This window comes from Pseudophryne corroboree, chromosome 5 (assembly GCF_028390025.1).
Source record: "Pseudophryne corroboree isolate aPseCor3 chromosome 5, aPseCor3.hap2, whole genome shotgun sequence".
Lineage (NCBI taxonomy): Eukaryota > Metazoa > Chordata > Amphibia > Anura > Myobatrachidae > Pseudophryne > Pseudophryne corroboree.
The window spans coordinates 442382748-442397961 of record NC_086448.1 but is presented as its reverse complement, the minus strand read 5'-3'; the positions used below and the strand labels follow the sequence as shown (position 1 = coordinate 442397961).

Below are 15214 nucleotides of genomic sequence, written 5' to 3'. Positions count from 1 at the left end.
GAATGCAACATAGCAGAAACTGGTAAATCATCAGACATATGAAATTTATCCCGTCTTCCCAAAATGGATTTGGACCTTTCGCAAGGCTGAGACGCCTCCGGTAGTTCTGGCGGTCTCACCCTAGACTCAGATCTTGCCGTTTCCCGCTCTTGTCGAGCGGCGGCCAATTCTGATTGCAACCCAGCCAGTACATTGGCTAGCATTTCCCAAGGAGGGGTCGGGGAGGAAATTGGCTGTAAAACTGGAGCAGAAATTGTATTCTGAACCGAATCCACAAAACATACTGTACATGTGGTAGATCCATCCGGTAACACACTGCTACAGACTTTGCAATTATGCTTTTTAGTTTTTGCTGGTGCCTTACTCATTATAGCGACAGACAATACAATACACAAAAAATCCAGACACTTGCACGACTCAGTAAAATAGTAGTAAGGTGTCTCAATATATATATCTGGCCAAGTGCAGTACACGTGGCCAGTACTATGAAATGTGATCCTAAATTCCCACTAACACCCCTGCGCCTCCGGTGGAGTAGAGATGTAGTACTGGAACGTTCTGGAAACACAGCAGGAAGACACAGGAAGCCTGGTTAAAATGGCTGCCATGCTCTCACATATAATCACAGTGCAGTTTCTATATATAACTGATATTATAAACAGCCTGTGTAAAAAATCCCTGTCAGCATAAAACAGCTTTATATATAAATATCTGGATCATACTGCTGCTGCTTAATTATTAGCCCCTGTAATGCCGCCCACCCCCCCCCCCACCCCCGCCCCTGTCTGCTCCGTTGCGGATGCAGTGCGGGCCGGGCAGCGGGTAGTGTGGGGCCGCCAGCGGGAACCTGGAAGCGGGACGGGGAGCGCGCTGTGAAGCGCTATGAGTAGCGGGGCAGAGCAGCGGTGGCTCGGAGGAGCGGCGGCCTGAGCAGCGGTGGGGCTCCGAAAAGCGGCGGCCGGAGCTGCGGTGGGGCTTGGAGACGCGGCGGCCGGAGCAGCGGGCGGGCTCGGAGAAGCGGCGGCCGGAGCAACGGCGGCGGGCGGCCGTCAGTAGAGGGATCCCTTTTAATCACTGTACCCACACCTCGGGGTGGCAGCGGGAGCTGACCGCCCCGCTCACATACCTGCACTCCTGCTTGTGATGAGGCTCCGACGGGGCTTCTGTACAAGCGCCGGCCAGCCTGTGTGCAGGAGATCTGTGTGTGGCTGTGAGGGTGCTCATTCAGTGAGGACCGACACGCCCCTGCTGCTATCAGCAGCTTGCACTATCCCTGACCCTGCCTTTTGGAAGGGGGAAAGGGAAGTATATAAAATAGAAAAATATTCCAAAAAATAAAATAAAATTCAAAGTAATTGTGGACTCAGCCACAGAGCTGTTACTACTTCGAGCACAGAAAAAACACTGAGGTACTCGGGGATATGGAGGGGTGGAGTGTTCTAAATTTAAATATTCAGTGCTGTTTCCTACGGAAGCCGTCCATATCCCAAGAGTACTCCAGTGACCCTAGTGGATGAAAAAGAAAATGTCTTAGCTGGTGCCTTCCAAGCCTCTTCGATGCAGGAAAAGCAACCACTATTGTTGCGATGCTTAAAAAGACCCCCCCCACACACACTTTAGGTAAGTGGTCTACATCTAAGCAGTTCAGGGTCTGCCTAACTGCAGTAATGAGATCATACACGCCTTGGCCCGATGACAACTCCAGGTCCTCACCCTCCGGAAGGGCAACCTCATCCAGAAGTTCGCCATCCTCCTCTGAAACCTCTAACAGACACCTTGAAGAAGGAGGACATTTACATGCCCCGTGCTGCTTAGGATCCAACCAAAAAATGTTTTAAATAGTTGTAAACCTTCTGAAATTCTGACGACTTATGCACAAAGCCAGCCACTAAAGAGCTGAAGATAACTGCTTTTCTGAGGCAGACAACGTGCAGACCGTCTGCTTCAGGGAACTATGCAGCAAATTTTGACTAAACCAGTAGCTGCAGTTATGCAGGGGGAGACCAGAGCTGCAGGCTCCGCACTTCCCACTCTGTGCATCACTATCCTCTAGACAAGTGTTGCTCCACACCAGTGTGTGGAAAACGCTTGGTATAGCCTATGAAAACTGGCTGTCTGATGCAGAGAACATCCCCTTCAAGTTAGCCACCGCATAAGTAAGAGCCTGCAAGATGGCAGCCACCACCCATCATGTACTGCCTCCCTCAGCCTCTAAAAGGTGAAAGCACACACTGTCCCTGGGTCCAGGCATTACAAAGTAAAAATAGAAAATTTAGAAAAACAAAAACTAGCTACAAAGGACTGCTCAGCAGCACCACTAAAAACATGCCCTTCTCTGAAGACACTTAAAGAACACTGGCATGCAGGGGAGGAGCTTAGGACTTAAAGCTACATTTGAATATTATTTAAGTGGCAGCTCCGCAGTTGCAGCCTACAACCCGTGGTACAGTGTCCCCAGCCTTGATATAGGAGAAATACAGGACGCACCCCTTTCTGATAAAGCAGGATACATATTGTCAGAGATGCATAAAGATATAGCCATTTCTATAACGAATGGTAGTTAACAATGGCAAGTGAAACCTAGCAAGTAAAAGAAACATATAGGTTGAGCTTCTCTTCTCGTATCAGCAGGAGGTTTGGTCTTGTAGGAGATGATACATACCAAACACACTCCTCCCGCCATGTGTCCAGTAGAGAGTCCCCCACATGCCCTATAAGCCAGCCATAGTTTTTTGTTTTGTGTGGGGGGGGGGGGGGGGGGGGGGAAGAGTTTGCGGGAGATTAGCGTCAAACTTGGGCAGGGTTATATAATGTATACAAGTCATTCAGTGCTTATCGCTTCATTCTCCAATTATTAAATGAGGTGGTGTAGACTGTTAGAATAGAAACTTCAATGACACAATGAACATTTTATGCAGAGATATGGAAATGTTATTAGCCATTGCATTTTAAGCTTAATATGCATGATGCAGAGCTGAAATATTGTATGTCGTAGTCCCTCTATAAAGGCACCTATGTGATAGTGCAGACTTGCATGTATTTTGCACTTAAGCCTCATTATAAAGATGGAGAGGGAAAGGGTGCAAATTCAGGCAGAGTACATTAAAAGTGTGTTGAAGCAAACTGCTACCTGCAGAAACACATATGCGCCTGTTAGTGGGTGCAAAAAGATACGCCTCTTAATGGGCAGGTGCAATCACATAGGTGATGACATGGTGTAAACCAGCTCATACGTATGCTGTCAATTCGTAGCCAGCCCATCTTGAGATGTGTAAGGCTCAGCACATGTACAGAAATAAAACATTTTGTGAGCACTTTGTTAAACAGTAATTTACGCACAACCACCTACACCAGCACGTCAGTCACAAGACAAACTAATTACGCCAGCCACATTAACTATGACTTACTCATGGCAATATGAAAGGACATAGGTCAATGGATAAGGACCATGCTAACTTATGTTAAACATTTTACAATAAAAATTAAAAAACACAATTCGTTTTCCTTTATTAAATATAAAACTTCCCATACCTCTTTGATAGGAATCTATTAATGAAAAGAGCATTGGTAATATGGGGGCAGATGTATTAACCTGGAGAAGGCATAAGGAAGTGATAAACCAGTGATATGTGCAAGGTGATAAAGCCACCAGCCAATCAGCTCCAATATGTAAATTAACAGTTAGGATCTGATTGGCTGGTGCCTTTATCACCTTGCACATATCACTGGTTTATCACTTCCTTATGCCTTCTCCAGGTTAATACATCTGCCCCATGGTCACTAAGCTGACAGTTTATAAAAAATGATTGCATTTGTCAAATACAATGCAAAAAAATAAATCTTTTACTTACACCGTCTTCAGTGCCCCATCTATAAAAATAAATAAACATACACATTAGCATATAAATGGTACCAAGCAAAAGAAAGTTTATGCTACATCACTAGACAGACTTACATTTTAACAACATTTGGCATGTTTGATAATAAGGACAAATTGCTGCAAATAACTTCTTGTACTTGCATCATCTGCTTGCTTTGTGTTTTATAAAAGACTTTCCTATATAATAAAAGGCTCATCACCTGTATGGGGGGATTCAAGTATTTCGAGCACAGGCAGCCACTAGATGGCGCGCAACGGAGTAATTCAGGCGCGCACTGCCATCGGCACTGACATTACTGTTATGTTTTACAGTCATATAACTATTACAACAATATTTACAGTAAAACTAAACAGCTTGTTTTAGGTTTGCAACAAATGTAATCTAATTGTCCTTACCTTGTTTTTCTTTTGGATTCTGCGAAAAAGAAAACAAAAAATGTAATACAATGTAAATACAAAAAAGTCTTAATGACATACCTCAAAAGTACACCTTGTGTTACTTTACATGTGGGCAACAATGTAGTATGGGCAGTCCTAGTGAGCTCTAAACATCGCACAGTATAGACATTACATATATATCTATACATACAAGTCAGCACCAACTACTGCATAAACAGCTATTAGCTTTGCACATTGCAGTAACATTTGAAAACAGTATACAATGGCTAACAAATGTTGTGCTAGCAAAAGTAGGTCCTATTTGATATTTAGATAAGTGACTAAACAGAACAGTTACAGGCAAATCTAAATATTACAAAAATGTCACTGCAGTGGCTATGGGACAGGAGCAAATGGTGACACAAGCAAATTAAACAAAAAAGGAATATAAAGAACTGTTCTCAGGAAATAAATATAGAGCCTACCTAAAATGTACAAAACTAAAGAAAAGAAGAAACCCCTATTGGGCAGAACAGCACCTGCAAGGCAGCACAGTTACTCCCCCCGTGGCACAAGCATTTGGTTTTACAGAGCATCCTGCAGCTTAGAAAGACACAGAAGGGCCAAACATATATGGTGTGTACACACGGTGAGATTTTTTCTTAAGATTTTGACTACATAGTCAAAATCACAAGAAAAGTTAGTGCAGATCGCAAGGTGAAAGTCACCTTGCGATCCCGATGCGCGGTCCCGCCAGGTCGGCATCGCAAGAAAAGATAGACTGTGCAGGCAAGTCAATCCTTGCTAGATCGGTGTACTATCTAGTTCTTCTCACATGTCAATGACATCTCACATAAGCCAAAATCTCACATAAGCCAAAATCGTAAGCACACATAGTACAGATCTCAAGAAAAGTTAGTCAAAATCTGTCCTATCTGGGCTCCGGGGAGTTCAAGGGAAATGGCAAGTAAAAATAGGACATAGCAAGGATCTCACCGTGTGTACACACCTTATAGTGTGCTCTGCTCCTTCATAGTGACGTCACATGTTTAAGAGTTGGGTTGGCACAGGCCTGAAAATCACTATGCTATGGCTCTGTGGCACAACTTTAAAAATCAATAAAAACTAATTCCCACCCCAAAAACAAAACAAAAACATTTTTATCAGAATGTACGGAGTAACTCAACTACATGAAACGGTGCTGTCACATTTATTCACAAACCACGTGTGTGCCATGAAAGACTGCTAATTTCAATCGGATTAAGACTGAGACAGTCGCAACAGATGGCACACTTGGTTTGACGAGGACCACATAAATAACAATTTATGCAGTCATTGACTGCACTGATGACCTACTCTAATCCATCTGCTTGGCCAGTGCCTTAGAGGATTTTTGGTACATATTGTTCTATCCATTTCTCTGAATACATATGGGGATAACAATACCTTGAGGTGTAGAGGACTCTAGATCTTTATGCAAACTAAACTTGATGCTGCCGTCTCCTCCCCCTCTACACCACCTCCACCATTGTGGATTCACTTTATAACTGGCCAAGGCCACGGGAGCAAACCAAATAGAGTGTGTTTTCTCATTTGAGTGTTCAAACAAAAAGAATGAGAACCAAGGGGTAGGAATGCAGTGTCACCCAGATAGATGGACTCACCGGTAAGTGCTAAAAAACAAGATTTTGATACCTACCGGTAAATACTTTTCTCCTACTCCGTAAAGGATGCTGGGGTCCACTTCATGACCATGGGGTATAGACTGTTCCGCAGGAGCCATGGGCGCTCTTAAGACTTTTCAATGGGTGTGAACTGGCTCCTCACTCTATGCCCCTCCTCCAGACCTCAGTTATAGGAACTGTGCCCAGGGAGACGGACATTTCGAGGAAAGGATTTACTTTAATACTAGTGGTGAGATACATACCAGCTTACACCTCAACCATGCCGCACAACATGGCATTCAACAGAACACACGCCAACAGGCATGAACCAATGACAGCAACATGCTGAAACTAATATAACACAACTTGTGTAACTCTAATAACAAAACTGCAGGTAAAGTACGCACTGGGACGGGCGCCCAGCATCCTCTACGGACTAGGAGAAAAGGTAGGTATCAAAATCCTTTTTTCCCTTACGTCCTAGAGGATGCTGGGGTCCACTTCATGACCATGGGGTTTATACCAAAGCTCCAGTACGGGCGGGAGAGTGCGGATGACCCTGCAGCACCGATTGACTAAACGTGGGGTCTTCATCGGCCAAGGTGTCAAACTTGTAGAATTTTGCAAACGCGTTTGACCCGACCAAGTAGCTGCTCGGCAAAGTTGCAATGCAGAGACCCCCCAGGCAGCCGCCCAGGATGAGCCCACCTTCCTAGTGGAATGGGCCTTCACAGACGTTGGTAACGGCAATCCAGCCGTAGTATGAGCATGCTGAATCGTACCTCTGGTCCAACGTGCAATAGTCTGCTTGGAAGCAGGACACCCAATCTTGTTGGGAGCATACAGGACAAACAAAGACTCTGTTTTCCATATTCGGGCTGTTCTAGTGACATAAATCCTCAAAGCCCTAACCACATCTAGAGACTTTGACTCAGTGAATGTGTCAGTAACCACTGGCACCACAATAGGTTGGTTTATGTGGAAAGATGAAACCACCTTTGGAAGAAATTGTTGACGAGTTCTCAACTCTGCCCTATCTTCATGGAAGATCAGGTAAGGGCTCTTGTGAGACAAGGCCCCCAATTCAGATACCCGCCGCGCGGATGCCAATGCCAAGAGCATCACCACTTTCCAAGTGAGAAACTTCAACTCTATCTCTTGTAGAGGCTCAAACCAATCCCATTGAAGGAACTGCAACACCACGTTAAAGGTTCCATGGTGCCACTGAAGGGACAAATGTAGGCTGGATGTTCAGAACCCCTTTCACGAAGGTCTGAACCTCTGGAAGAGAGGCCAATTGTTTTTGGAAGAACACTGACAAGGCCGAAATCTGGACCTTGATTGACCCCAATCGGAGGCCCGCCTCCACACCAGACTGCAGAAAATGGAGAAAACGTCCCAACTGAAACTCTTCCGTAGGAGCCTTCTTGGATTCACATCAAGACACACATTTTCTCCAAATACGGCGGTAATGTTTCGACGTTACTCCTTTCCTGGCTTGAATAAGGGTGGGGATGACTTCCTTGAGAATACCCTTTCGGGCTAGGAGCTGGCGCTCAACAGCCATGCCGTCAAACGTAGCCGCGGTAAGTCTTAATACACGCACGGCCCCTGCTGCAGCAGGTCCTCGCGAAGAGGAAGAGGCTGAGGATCTTCTATGAGCAACTCCTAAAGATCTGGATACCAAGCCCTCCTTGGCCAGTCTAGGGCAATGAAGATTGCTCGAACCCTTGTTCTTCTTATGATCATGAGAACTTTTGGGATCAGCGGAAGTGGAGGAAAGACACACACTGACCGGAATACCCACTTAGTCACTAGCACATCCACTGCTATTGCTTGAGGGTCTCTCGACCTGGAACAATATTTCTGAAGCTTCTTTTCCTTGGAAGCTTTCCCCCTGAGTGACAGCTCCCCAGCCTCGGAGACTTGCATCCGTGGTTACCAGGACCCAGTCCTGAATCCCGAACCTGCGTCCCTCTAGTAGGTGAGAACTGTGTAGCCACCACAGGAGTGAAATCCTGGCTTTTGACGACAGGATTATCTTCCGGTGCATGTGTAGGTGGGATCCCGACCACTTGTCCAACAGGTCCCACTGGAATACCCTGGCATGGAAAAAGCCAAACTGTATGGCCTCGTAGGCCGTCACCATTTTCCCCAACAATCGAATGCACTGATGGATCGACACACTTGATGGTTTTCAATATCTGTTTTACCATTTTCTGGATTTCCAGAGCCTTTTCCACCGGAAGAAATACTCTCTGAACTTCTGTGTCCAGAATCATTCCGAGAAAAGACAATCTTGTCGTCGGTTCCAACTGTGACTTTGGATAATTTATGATCCAACCGTGTTGTTGGGAGTATTGACAGGGAGAGAGTGATGTTTTGTAACAACTGCTCCCTGGATCTCGCCTTTATCAGGAGATCGTCTAGATCATGGGTCTTCAACCTGTGTCCCTCCAGCTGTTGTGAAACTACACATCCCAGCATGCCCTGACACAGTTTTGCTATTAAGGTATGCTAAAACTGAGGCAGGGCATGCTGGGATGTGTAGTTCCACAGCAGCTGGAGGGCCACAGGTTGAAGACCCATGGTCTAGATAAGGAATTATATTGACTCCTTTTTGACGCAGGAGAACAATCATCTCCGCCATCACCTTGGTGAATACCCTCGGCGCCGTGGAGAGTCCGAAAGGTAACGTCTGGAATTGGTAATGGTAATCCTGAACCGCGAATCTTAAATAAGCCTGGTGACGAGGATAAATGGGAACATGCAGGTAAGCATCCTTTATGTCTACAGACACCATGTAGTCCCCCTCCTCCAGACTGGAAATCACTGCCCTCAGTGATTCCATTTTGAACTTGAATCGTTTCAAGTAGAGATTCAGATTTTTTAGGTTTAGGATCGGTCTGACCGAGCCGTCCGGCTTCAGAACTACAAAAAGGCTTGAAAAAAACCCCTCCCCTTGTTGTGACAAAGGTACCAGGACTATTACCTGATACTGACAATTTTTGGATTGCCACTGTTAATGCTTCCCTTTCTGGAAGAGAAGCTGGCAAGTTCGATTTGAAAATTCGGCTCGGGGGAACGTCTTGAAACTCCAGCTTGTACCCCTGGGATACTATCTGCAAAACCCAGGGATCCAGGCCAGACAGAATCCAACCTTGGCTGAACAGTTTTAGACGTGCCCCCACCCGAGCGGCCTCCCGCAAAGGAGCCCCAGTGTCATGCTGAAGATTTGGCAGAAGTAGGGGTGGACTTCTGCTCTTGGGAACCTGAAGCCGCTGTGGACTGTTCCCTTTCCCCTTTCCCTACCTGCAAAGAAGGGAGAACCTCTCGCTTTTTTGTATTTATTGGGCTGAAAGGACTGCATGTGCGGGTGATATGTCTTTTGTTGCCGGTGCAGGCGTAGAGGGCAAAAATGTCGACTTACCTGCGGTAGCCGCCGAGACTAACGCATCCAGTCCATCGCCAAATAAGGCCTCACCTTTATATGAGAGAGCCTCCATATTTCTTTTGGAATCTGCATCCGCGTTCCACTGGCGAATCCACAACGCCCGCCGAGCCGATACTGCCATGGTAGCGGGTTGTGAACTCAAGAGTCCAATATCTTTCATCGCTTCTAGCATGTATGCGGCAGCGTCTTTGATATTCCCTAACTTAAGGAGTATCTCATCTTTATCAATCGTGTCAATTTCTGATGACACGCTTTCTGACAAGTTTTCAATAGCGCGACTCACTCACACGCAAGAGATTGTGGGCCTGAGCAGCGTACCATTGGCAACATAAATGGATTTCAATGTAGTCTCCATTTTGCGGTCTGCTGGCTCCTTTAGTGACGCCGTGCCAGGTGCAGGGAGAATTACCTTCTTTGTCAACCTGGACAGAGCACTGTCTAACACAGGGGGTGGCTCCCATTTTTTCCTGTCCTCCACCGGTAAAGGATAAGCTATCTGAATTCTCTTGGGAATACGAAATGTATTTTCGGGATTCACCCACATCCCTTCAAAGAGTATTAAGCTTGTTGGAAGAAGGGAAAGTAACCTTGGATTTCTTTACTTTATAGAAATAAGCCTTCTCTTGAGGTACAGGAGTGGCTTCCGTGACTTCCAAAACTTCCCTTATAGCTACAATCGTATATTGTATATATTTTGCCAATTTATGCTCTATTTCTCTGGAGTCACTATCGTCAACACAAGAATCAGTGTCCACGTCGGTATCAGTATTCACAATATTCGCAAATGGTCTCTTATGTGACCCAGAGGGGTCGCCTGCGGATGGAAGAACAGAGCCCTGAAAAATCACATACTCCACAGATTTTCTCCAGCACTCAGCATGAGATTCAGATTTATCTAATCTCCTATTGATATGATGCATACCATCACGTATTTCTTTCACCCATGCAGGCTCTTGGTGTGCCGGCAGCGCCACCACATTACAACTCTGTCTCTCTAAAATGCCTTCCTCCGGGGAGGAACTCCCTGCCTCAGTCATGTCTTACACACGTGTACAACACACACTCACAGACACACTGGGACTTATAGGGGACAGACCCACAGTAAAATCTGCCAGAGGGACACAGTTTAGGAGCATCCAGTTCACAACCCAGCGCCAAAGAAAAAATCCCTGTGCCGCGTACTTTGTACACAGAGACAAAATCCCTGTGTCGCATACTCTGTACACAGAAACCTTTAAGCGCTATTATATTATGAATAATATGTTTTTTGCACCCAGGCCCCCCCCCCCTTTTTTTCACCCTGATACTTGTTCAGAAGTGTAGGAGGACCAGCTTCTCTGCAGTCTGTGAATGAGAGAAAATGGCGCTGAACAGTGTGCTGGCTGACTGAGGAGGAAGCTCTGCCACCACAATGGCGCATTTCTCCTCAGATTTTTCACATAATATTTATACTGGCGGGGGTAGGGCTGTGCCATGCCCCCTTTTTTCCAGTTTACGAGGTTATTTGCTGCCCAGGGCGTGCCCCCCTCCCAGCACCCTGCAGTGCCTCTGTGGACAGCAATGGCGCGCTGCTCTCCTGCCAGCCGCGCGGTTCCTCAGCCGTCACTTTACTTGATTGAAGATCTGTCTTCTTACACTCACCTGTCTTTTGGCTCTGTTAGGGGGGCGACGGCGTGCTGTGGGAGTGAGCATCTAGACAGGGCTAGCGTTCAGTTACCTTCAGGAGCTAATGGTGTCCTGTCAGCCAGAAGCAGAGCCATGAAACTCTTCAGGAAGTTGGTTTCTACTTCTGCCCCCTCAGTCCCACGAAGCAGGGAGACTGTTGCAAGCAGTCCTCCCTGAAAATAAAAAACCTAACATAAGTCTTTTCAGAGAAACTCAGTAGAGCTCCCCTGGAGTGCATCCAGTCTGCCTGGGCACAATTCTAAAACTGAGTTCTGGAGGAGGGGCATAGAGGGAGGAGCCAGTTCAAACCCATTGAAAAGTCTTAAGAGTGCCCATGGCTCCTGCGGAACAGTCTATACCGCTTGGTGACGTCATGAACGGGACCCCAGCATCCTCTAGGACGTATGAGAAATCCGCTTTTCTCCTTCATCCTATATGGGGGACACTGAGATGCCCTGGCCTGGGAACGTTCCAAAGCCGCCGATAGCAGACGTAATGTTCAGACATAATTGTACGCAAACTTGACTGTCAACCATGAGATACAACATAAGATCAGCAAAGCTCAGAAAACAAAACGTAAAACCGGGACCGATGAGCCCACCCATGACGCCATACAAAGCTGCTGAGTAAGCGCTTAAACAAAGCAAAGCAAGACACATATCGAAAAAGGCAAAAAAAGCAGTCTCCAAAACTTATGCTATAAAAAAAAAAAAAATCAATCTCTTGTGCATGCACCTGAAAGCACAAGAAGAAAAGCAACCACCCATAATATAGTCGATGCATGACATAGGATCCATAACACATCAAAGTGGAAGGGAAAACAGATCTGAGGCCATCTGGAAACTAACAACGAAACAAAAACAAAAAATAAGAATTTACTTACCGATAATTCTATTTCTCGGAGTCCGTAGTGGATGCTGGGGTTCCTGAAAGGACCATGGGGAATAGCGGCTCCGCAGGAGACAGGGCACAAAAAGTAAAGCTTTTCCAGATCAGGTGGTGTGCACTGGCTCCTCCCCCTATGACCCTCCTCCTGACTCCAGTTAGGTACTGTGCCCGGACGAGCGTACACAATAAGGGAGGATTTTGAATCCCGGGTAAGACTCATACCAGCCACACCAATCACACCGTACAACTTGTGATCTAAACCCAGTTAACAGTATGATAACAGAGGAGCCTCTGAAAGATGGCTCCCTAAACAATAACTCGAATTAGTTAACAATAACTATGTACAAGTATTGCAGATAATCCGCACTTGGGATGGGCGCCCAGCATCCACTACGGACTCCGAGAAATAGAATTATCGGTAAGTAAATTCTTATTTTCTCTATCGTCCTAGTGGATGCTGGGGTTCCTGAAAGGACCATGGGGATTATACCAAAGCTCCCAAACGGGCGGGAGAGTGCGGATGACTCTGCAGCACCGAATGAGAGAACTCCAGGTCCTCCTTTGCCAGGGTATCAAATTTGTAGAATTTTACAAACGTGTTCTCCCCTGACCACGTAGCTGCTCGGCAGAGTTGTAATGCCGAGACCCCTCGGGCAGCCGCCCAAGATGAGCCCACCTTCCTTGTGGAATGGGCCTTAACAGATTTAGGCTGTGGCAGGCCTGCCACAGAATGTGCAAGTTGAATTGTGTTACAAATCCAACGAGCAATCGACTGCTTAGAAGCAGGCGCACCCAACTTGTTGGGTGCATACAGTATAAACAGCGAGTCAGATTTTCTGACTCCAGCCGTCCTTGAATTGTACATTTTTAAAGCTATGACAACGTCCAACAACTTGGATTCCTCCAAGTCGCTTGTAGCCGCAGGCACCACAATAGGCTGGTTCAGGTGAAACGCTGATACCACCTTAGGGAGAAAATGCGGACGCGTCCGCAGCTCTGCCCTATCCGAATGGAAAATTAAATAAGGGCTTTTATAAGATAAAGCCGCCATTTCAGATACTCTCCTGGCGGAAGCCAGGGCCAGTAACATAGTCACTTTCCATGTGAGATATTTCAAATCCACATTTTTTAGTGGTTCAAACCAATGGGATTTGAGGAAATCTAAAACTACATTTAGATCCCACGGTGCCACCGGAGGCACCACAGGAGGCTGTATATGCAGTACTCCTTTGACAAAAGTCTGGACCTCAGGGACTGAGGCCAATTCTTTTTGGAAGAATATTGACAGGGCCGAAATTTGAACCTTAATAGATCCCAATTTGAGACCCATAGACAATCCTGATTGCAGGAAATGTAGGAAACGACCCAGTTGAAATTCCTCCGTCGGAGCACTCCGATCCTCGCACCACGCAACATATTTCCGCCAAATGCGGTGATAATGCTTCGCGGTGACTTCCTTTCTTGCCTTCATCAAGGTAGGAATGACTTCTTCTGGAATGCCTTTTCCTTTTAGGATCTGGCGTTCAACCGCCATGCCGTCAAACGCAGCCGCGGTAAGTCTTGAAAGAGGCAGGGACCCTGTTGAAGCAGGTCCCTTCTCAGAGGTAGAGGCCACGGATCGTCCGTGACCATCTCTTGAAGTTCCGGGTACCAAGACCTTCTTGGCCAATCCGGAGCCACTAGTATCGTTCTTACTCCGCTTTGCCGTATGATTCTCAATACCTTTGGTATGAGAGGCAGAGGAGGAAACACATACACCGACTGGTACACCCAAGGTGTTACCAGCGCGTCCACAGCTATTGCCTGCGGATCTCTTGACCTGGCGCAATGTCTGCTGAGGAAGTCTGCTTCCCAGTTGTCCACGCCCGGGATGAACACTGCTGACAGTGCTATCACGTGATTCTCCGCCCAGCGAAGGATCCTGGCAGCTTCTGCCATTGCACTCCTGCTTCTTGTGCCGCCCTGTCTGTTTACATGGGCGACTGCCGTGATGTTGTCCGACTGGATCAACACCGGTCTTCCTTGAAGCAGAGGTTCCGCCTGGCTTAGAGCATTGTAGATTGCTCTTAGTTCCAGAATGTTTATGTGAAGAGACTTTTCCAGGCTCGACCACACTCCCTGGAAGTTTCTTCCTTGTGTGACTGCTCCCCAGCCTCTCAGGCTGGCGTCCGTGGTCACCAGGATCCAATCCTGTATGCCGAATCTGCGGCCCTCCAATAGATGAGCCCTCTGCAACCACCACAGAAGAGATACCCTTGTCCTTGGAGACAGGGTTATCCGCAGGTGCATCTGAAGATGCGACCCTGACCATTTGTCCAACAGATCCCTTTGGAAATTTCTTGCATGGAATCTGCCGAATGGAATTGCTTCGTAAGAAGCCACCATATTTCCCAGGACTCTTGTGCATTGATGTACAGACACCTTTCCTGGTTTTAGGAGGTTCCTGACCAGGTCGGATAACTCCTTGGCTTTTTCCTCGGGAAGAAAAACCTTTTTCTGAACCGTGTCCAGAATCATCCCTAGGAACAGCAGACGAGTTGTCGGCATTAATTGGGATTTTGGAATATTCAGAATCCATCCGTGCTGCTTTAGCACCTCTTGAGATAGTGCTAATCCCATCTCTAGCTGTTCTCTGGACCTTGCCCTTATTAGGAGATCGTCCAAGTATGGGATAATTAATACGCCTTATCTTCGAAGAAGAATCATCATCTCGGCCATTACCTTTGTAAAGACCCGAGGTGCCGTGGACAAACCAAACGGCAGCGTCTGAAACTGATAGTGACAGTTTTGTACAAGGAACCTGAGGTACCCCTGGTGTGAGGGGTAAATTGGAACGTGGAGATACGCATCCTTGATGTCCAAGGATACCATAAAGTCCCCTTCTTCCAGGTTCGCTATCACTGCTCTGAGTGACTCCATCTTGAACTTGAACTTCTTTATGTACAGGTTCAAGGACTTCAGATTTAGAATAGGCCTTACCGAGCCATCCGGCTTCGGTACCACAAATAGAGTGGAATAATACCCCTTTCCTTGTTGTAGAAGAGGTACCTTGACTATCACCTGCTGAGAGTACAGCTTGTGAATGGCTTCCAAAACCGTCTCCCTTTCGGAGGGGGACGTTGGTAAAGCAGACTTCAGGAAACGGCGAGGTGGATCTGTCTCTAATTCCAACCTGTACCCCTGAGATATTATCTGCAGGATCCAGGGATCTACCTGCGAGTGAGCCCACTGCGCGCTGTAATTTTTGAGACGACCGCCCACCGTCCCCGAGTCCGCTTGAGAAGC

At 46.8% G+C, this 15214-nt stretch overlaps 1 protein-coding gene across 8 annotated transcripts in view; it reads right to left on the bottom strand.

Moving 5' to 3' along the window:
* Positions 1-15214, bottom strand: part of LOC134927840 (uncharacterized) — a 298227-nt gene that overhangs the window by 93466 nt on the left and 189547 nt on the right. For all 8 annotated transcript variants that reach the window (XM_063922888.1, XM_063922889.1, XM_063922892.1 and 5 more), the window contains 2 exons: positions 4277-4295; positions 3852-3870 (listed from right to left, as the gene is read on the bottom strand). In XM_063922888.1, coding sequence (XP_063778958.1) covers positions 3852-3870; positions 4277-4295 — 38 coding nt within the window. The remainder of the gene's footprint in view (positions 1-3851; positions 3871-4276; positions 4296-15214) is intronic.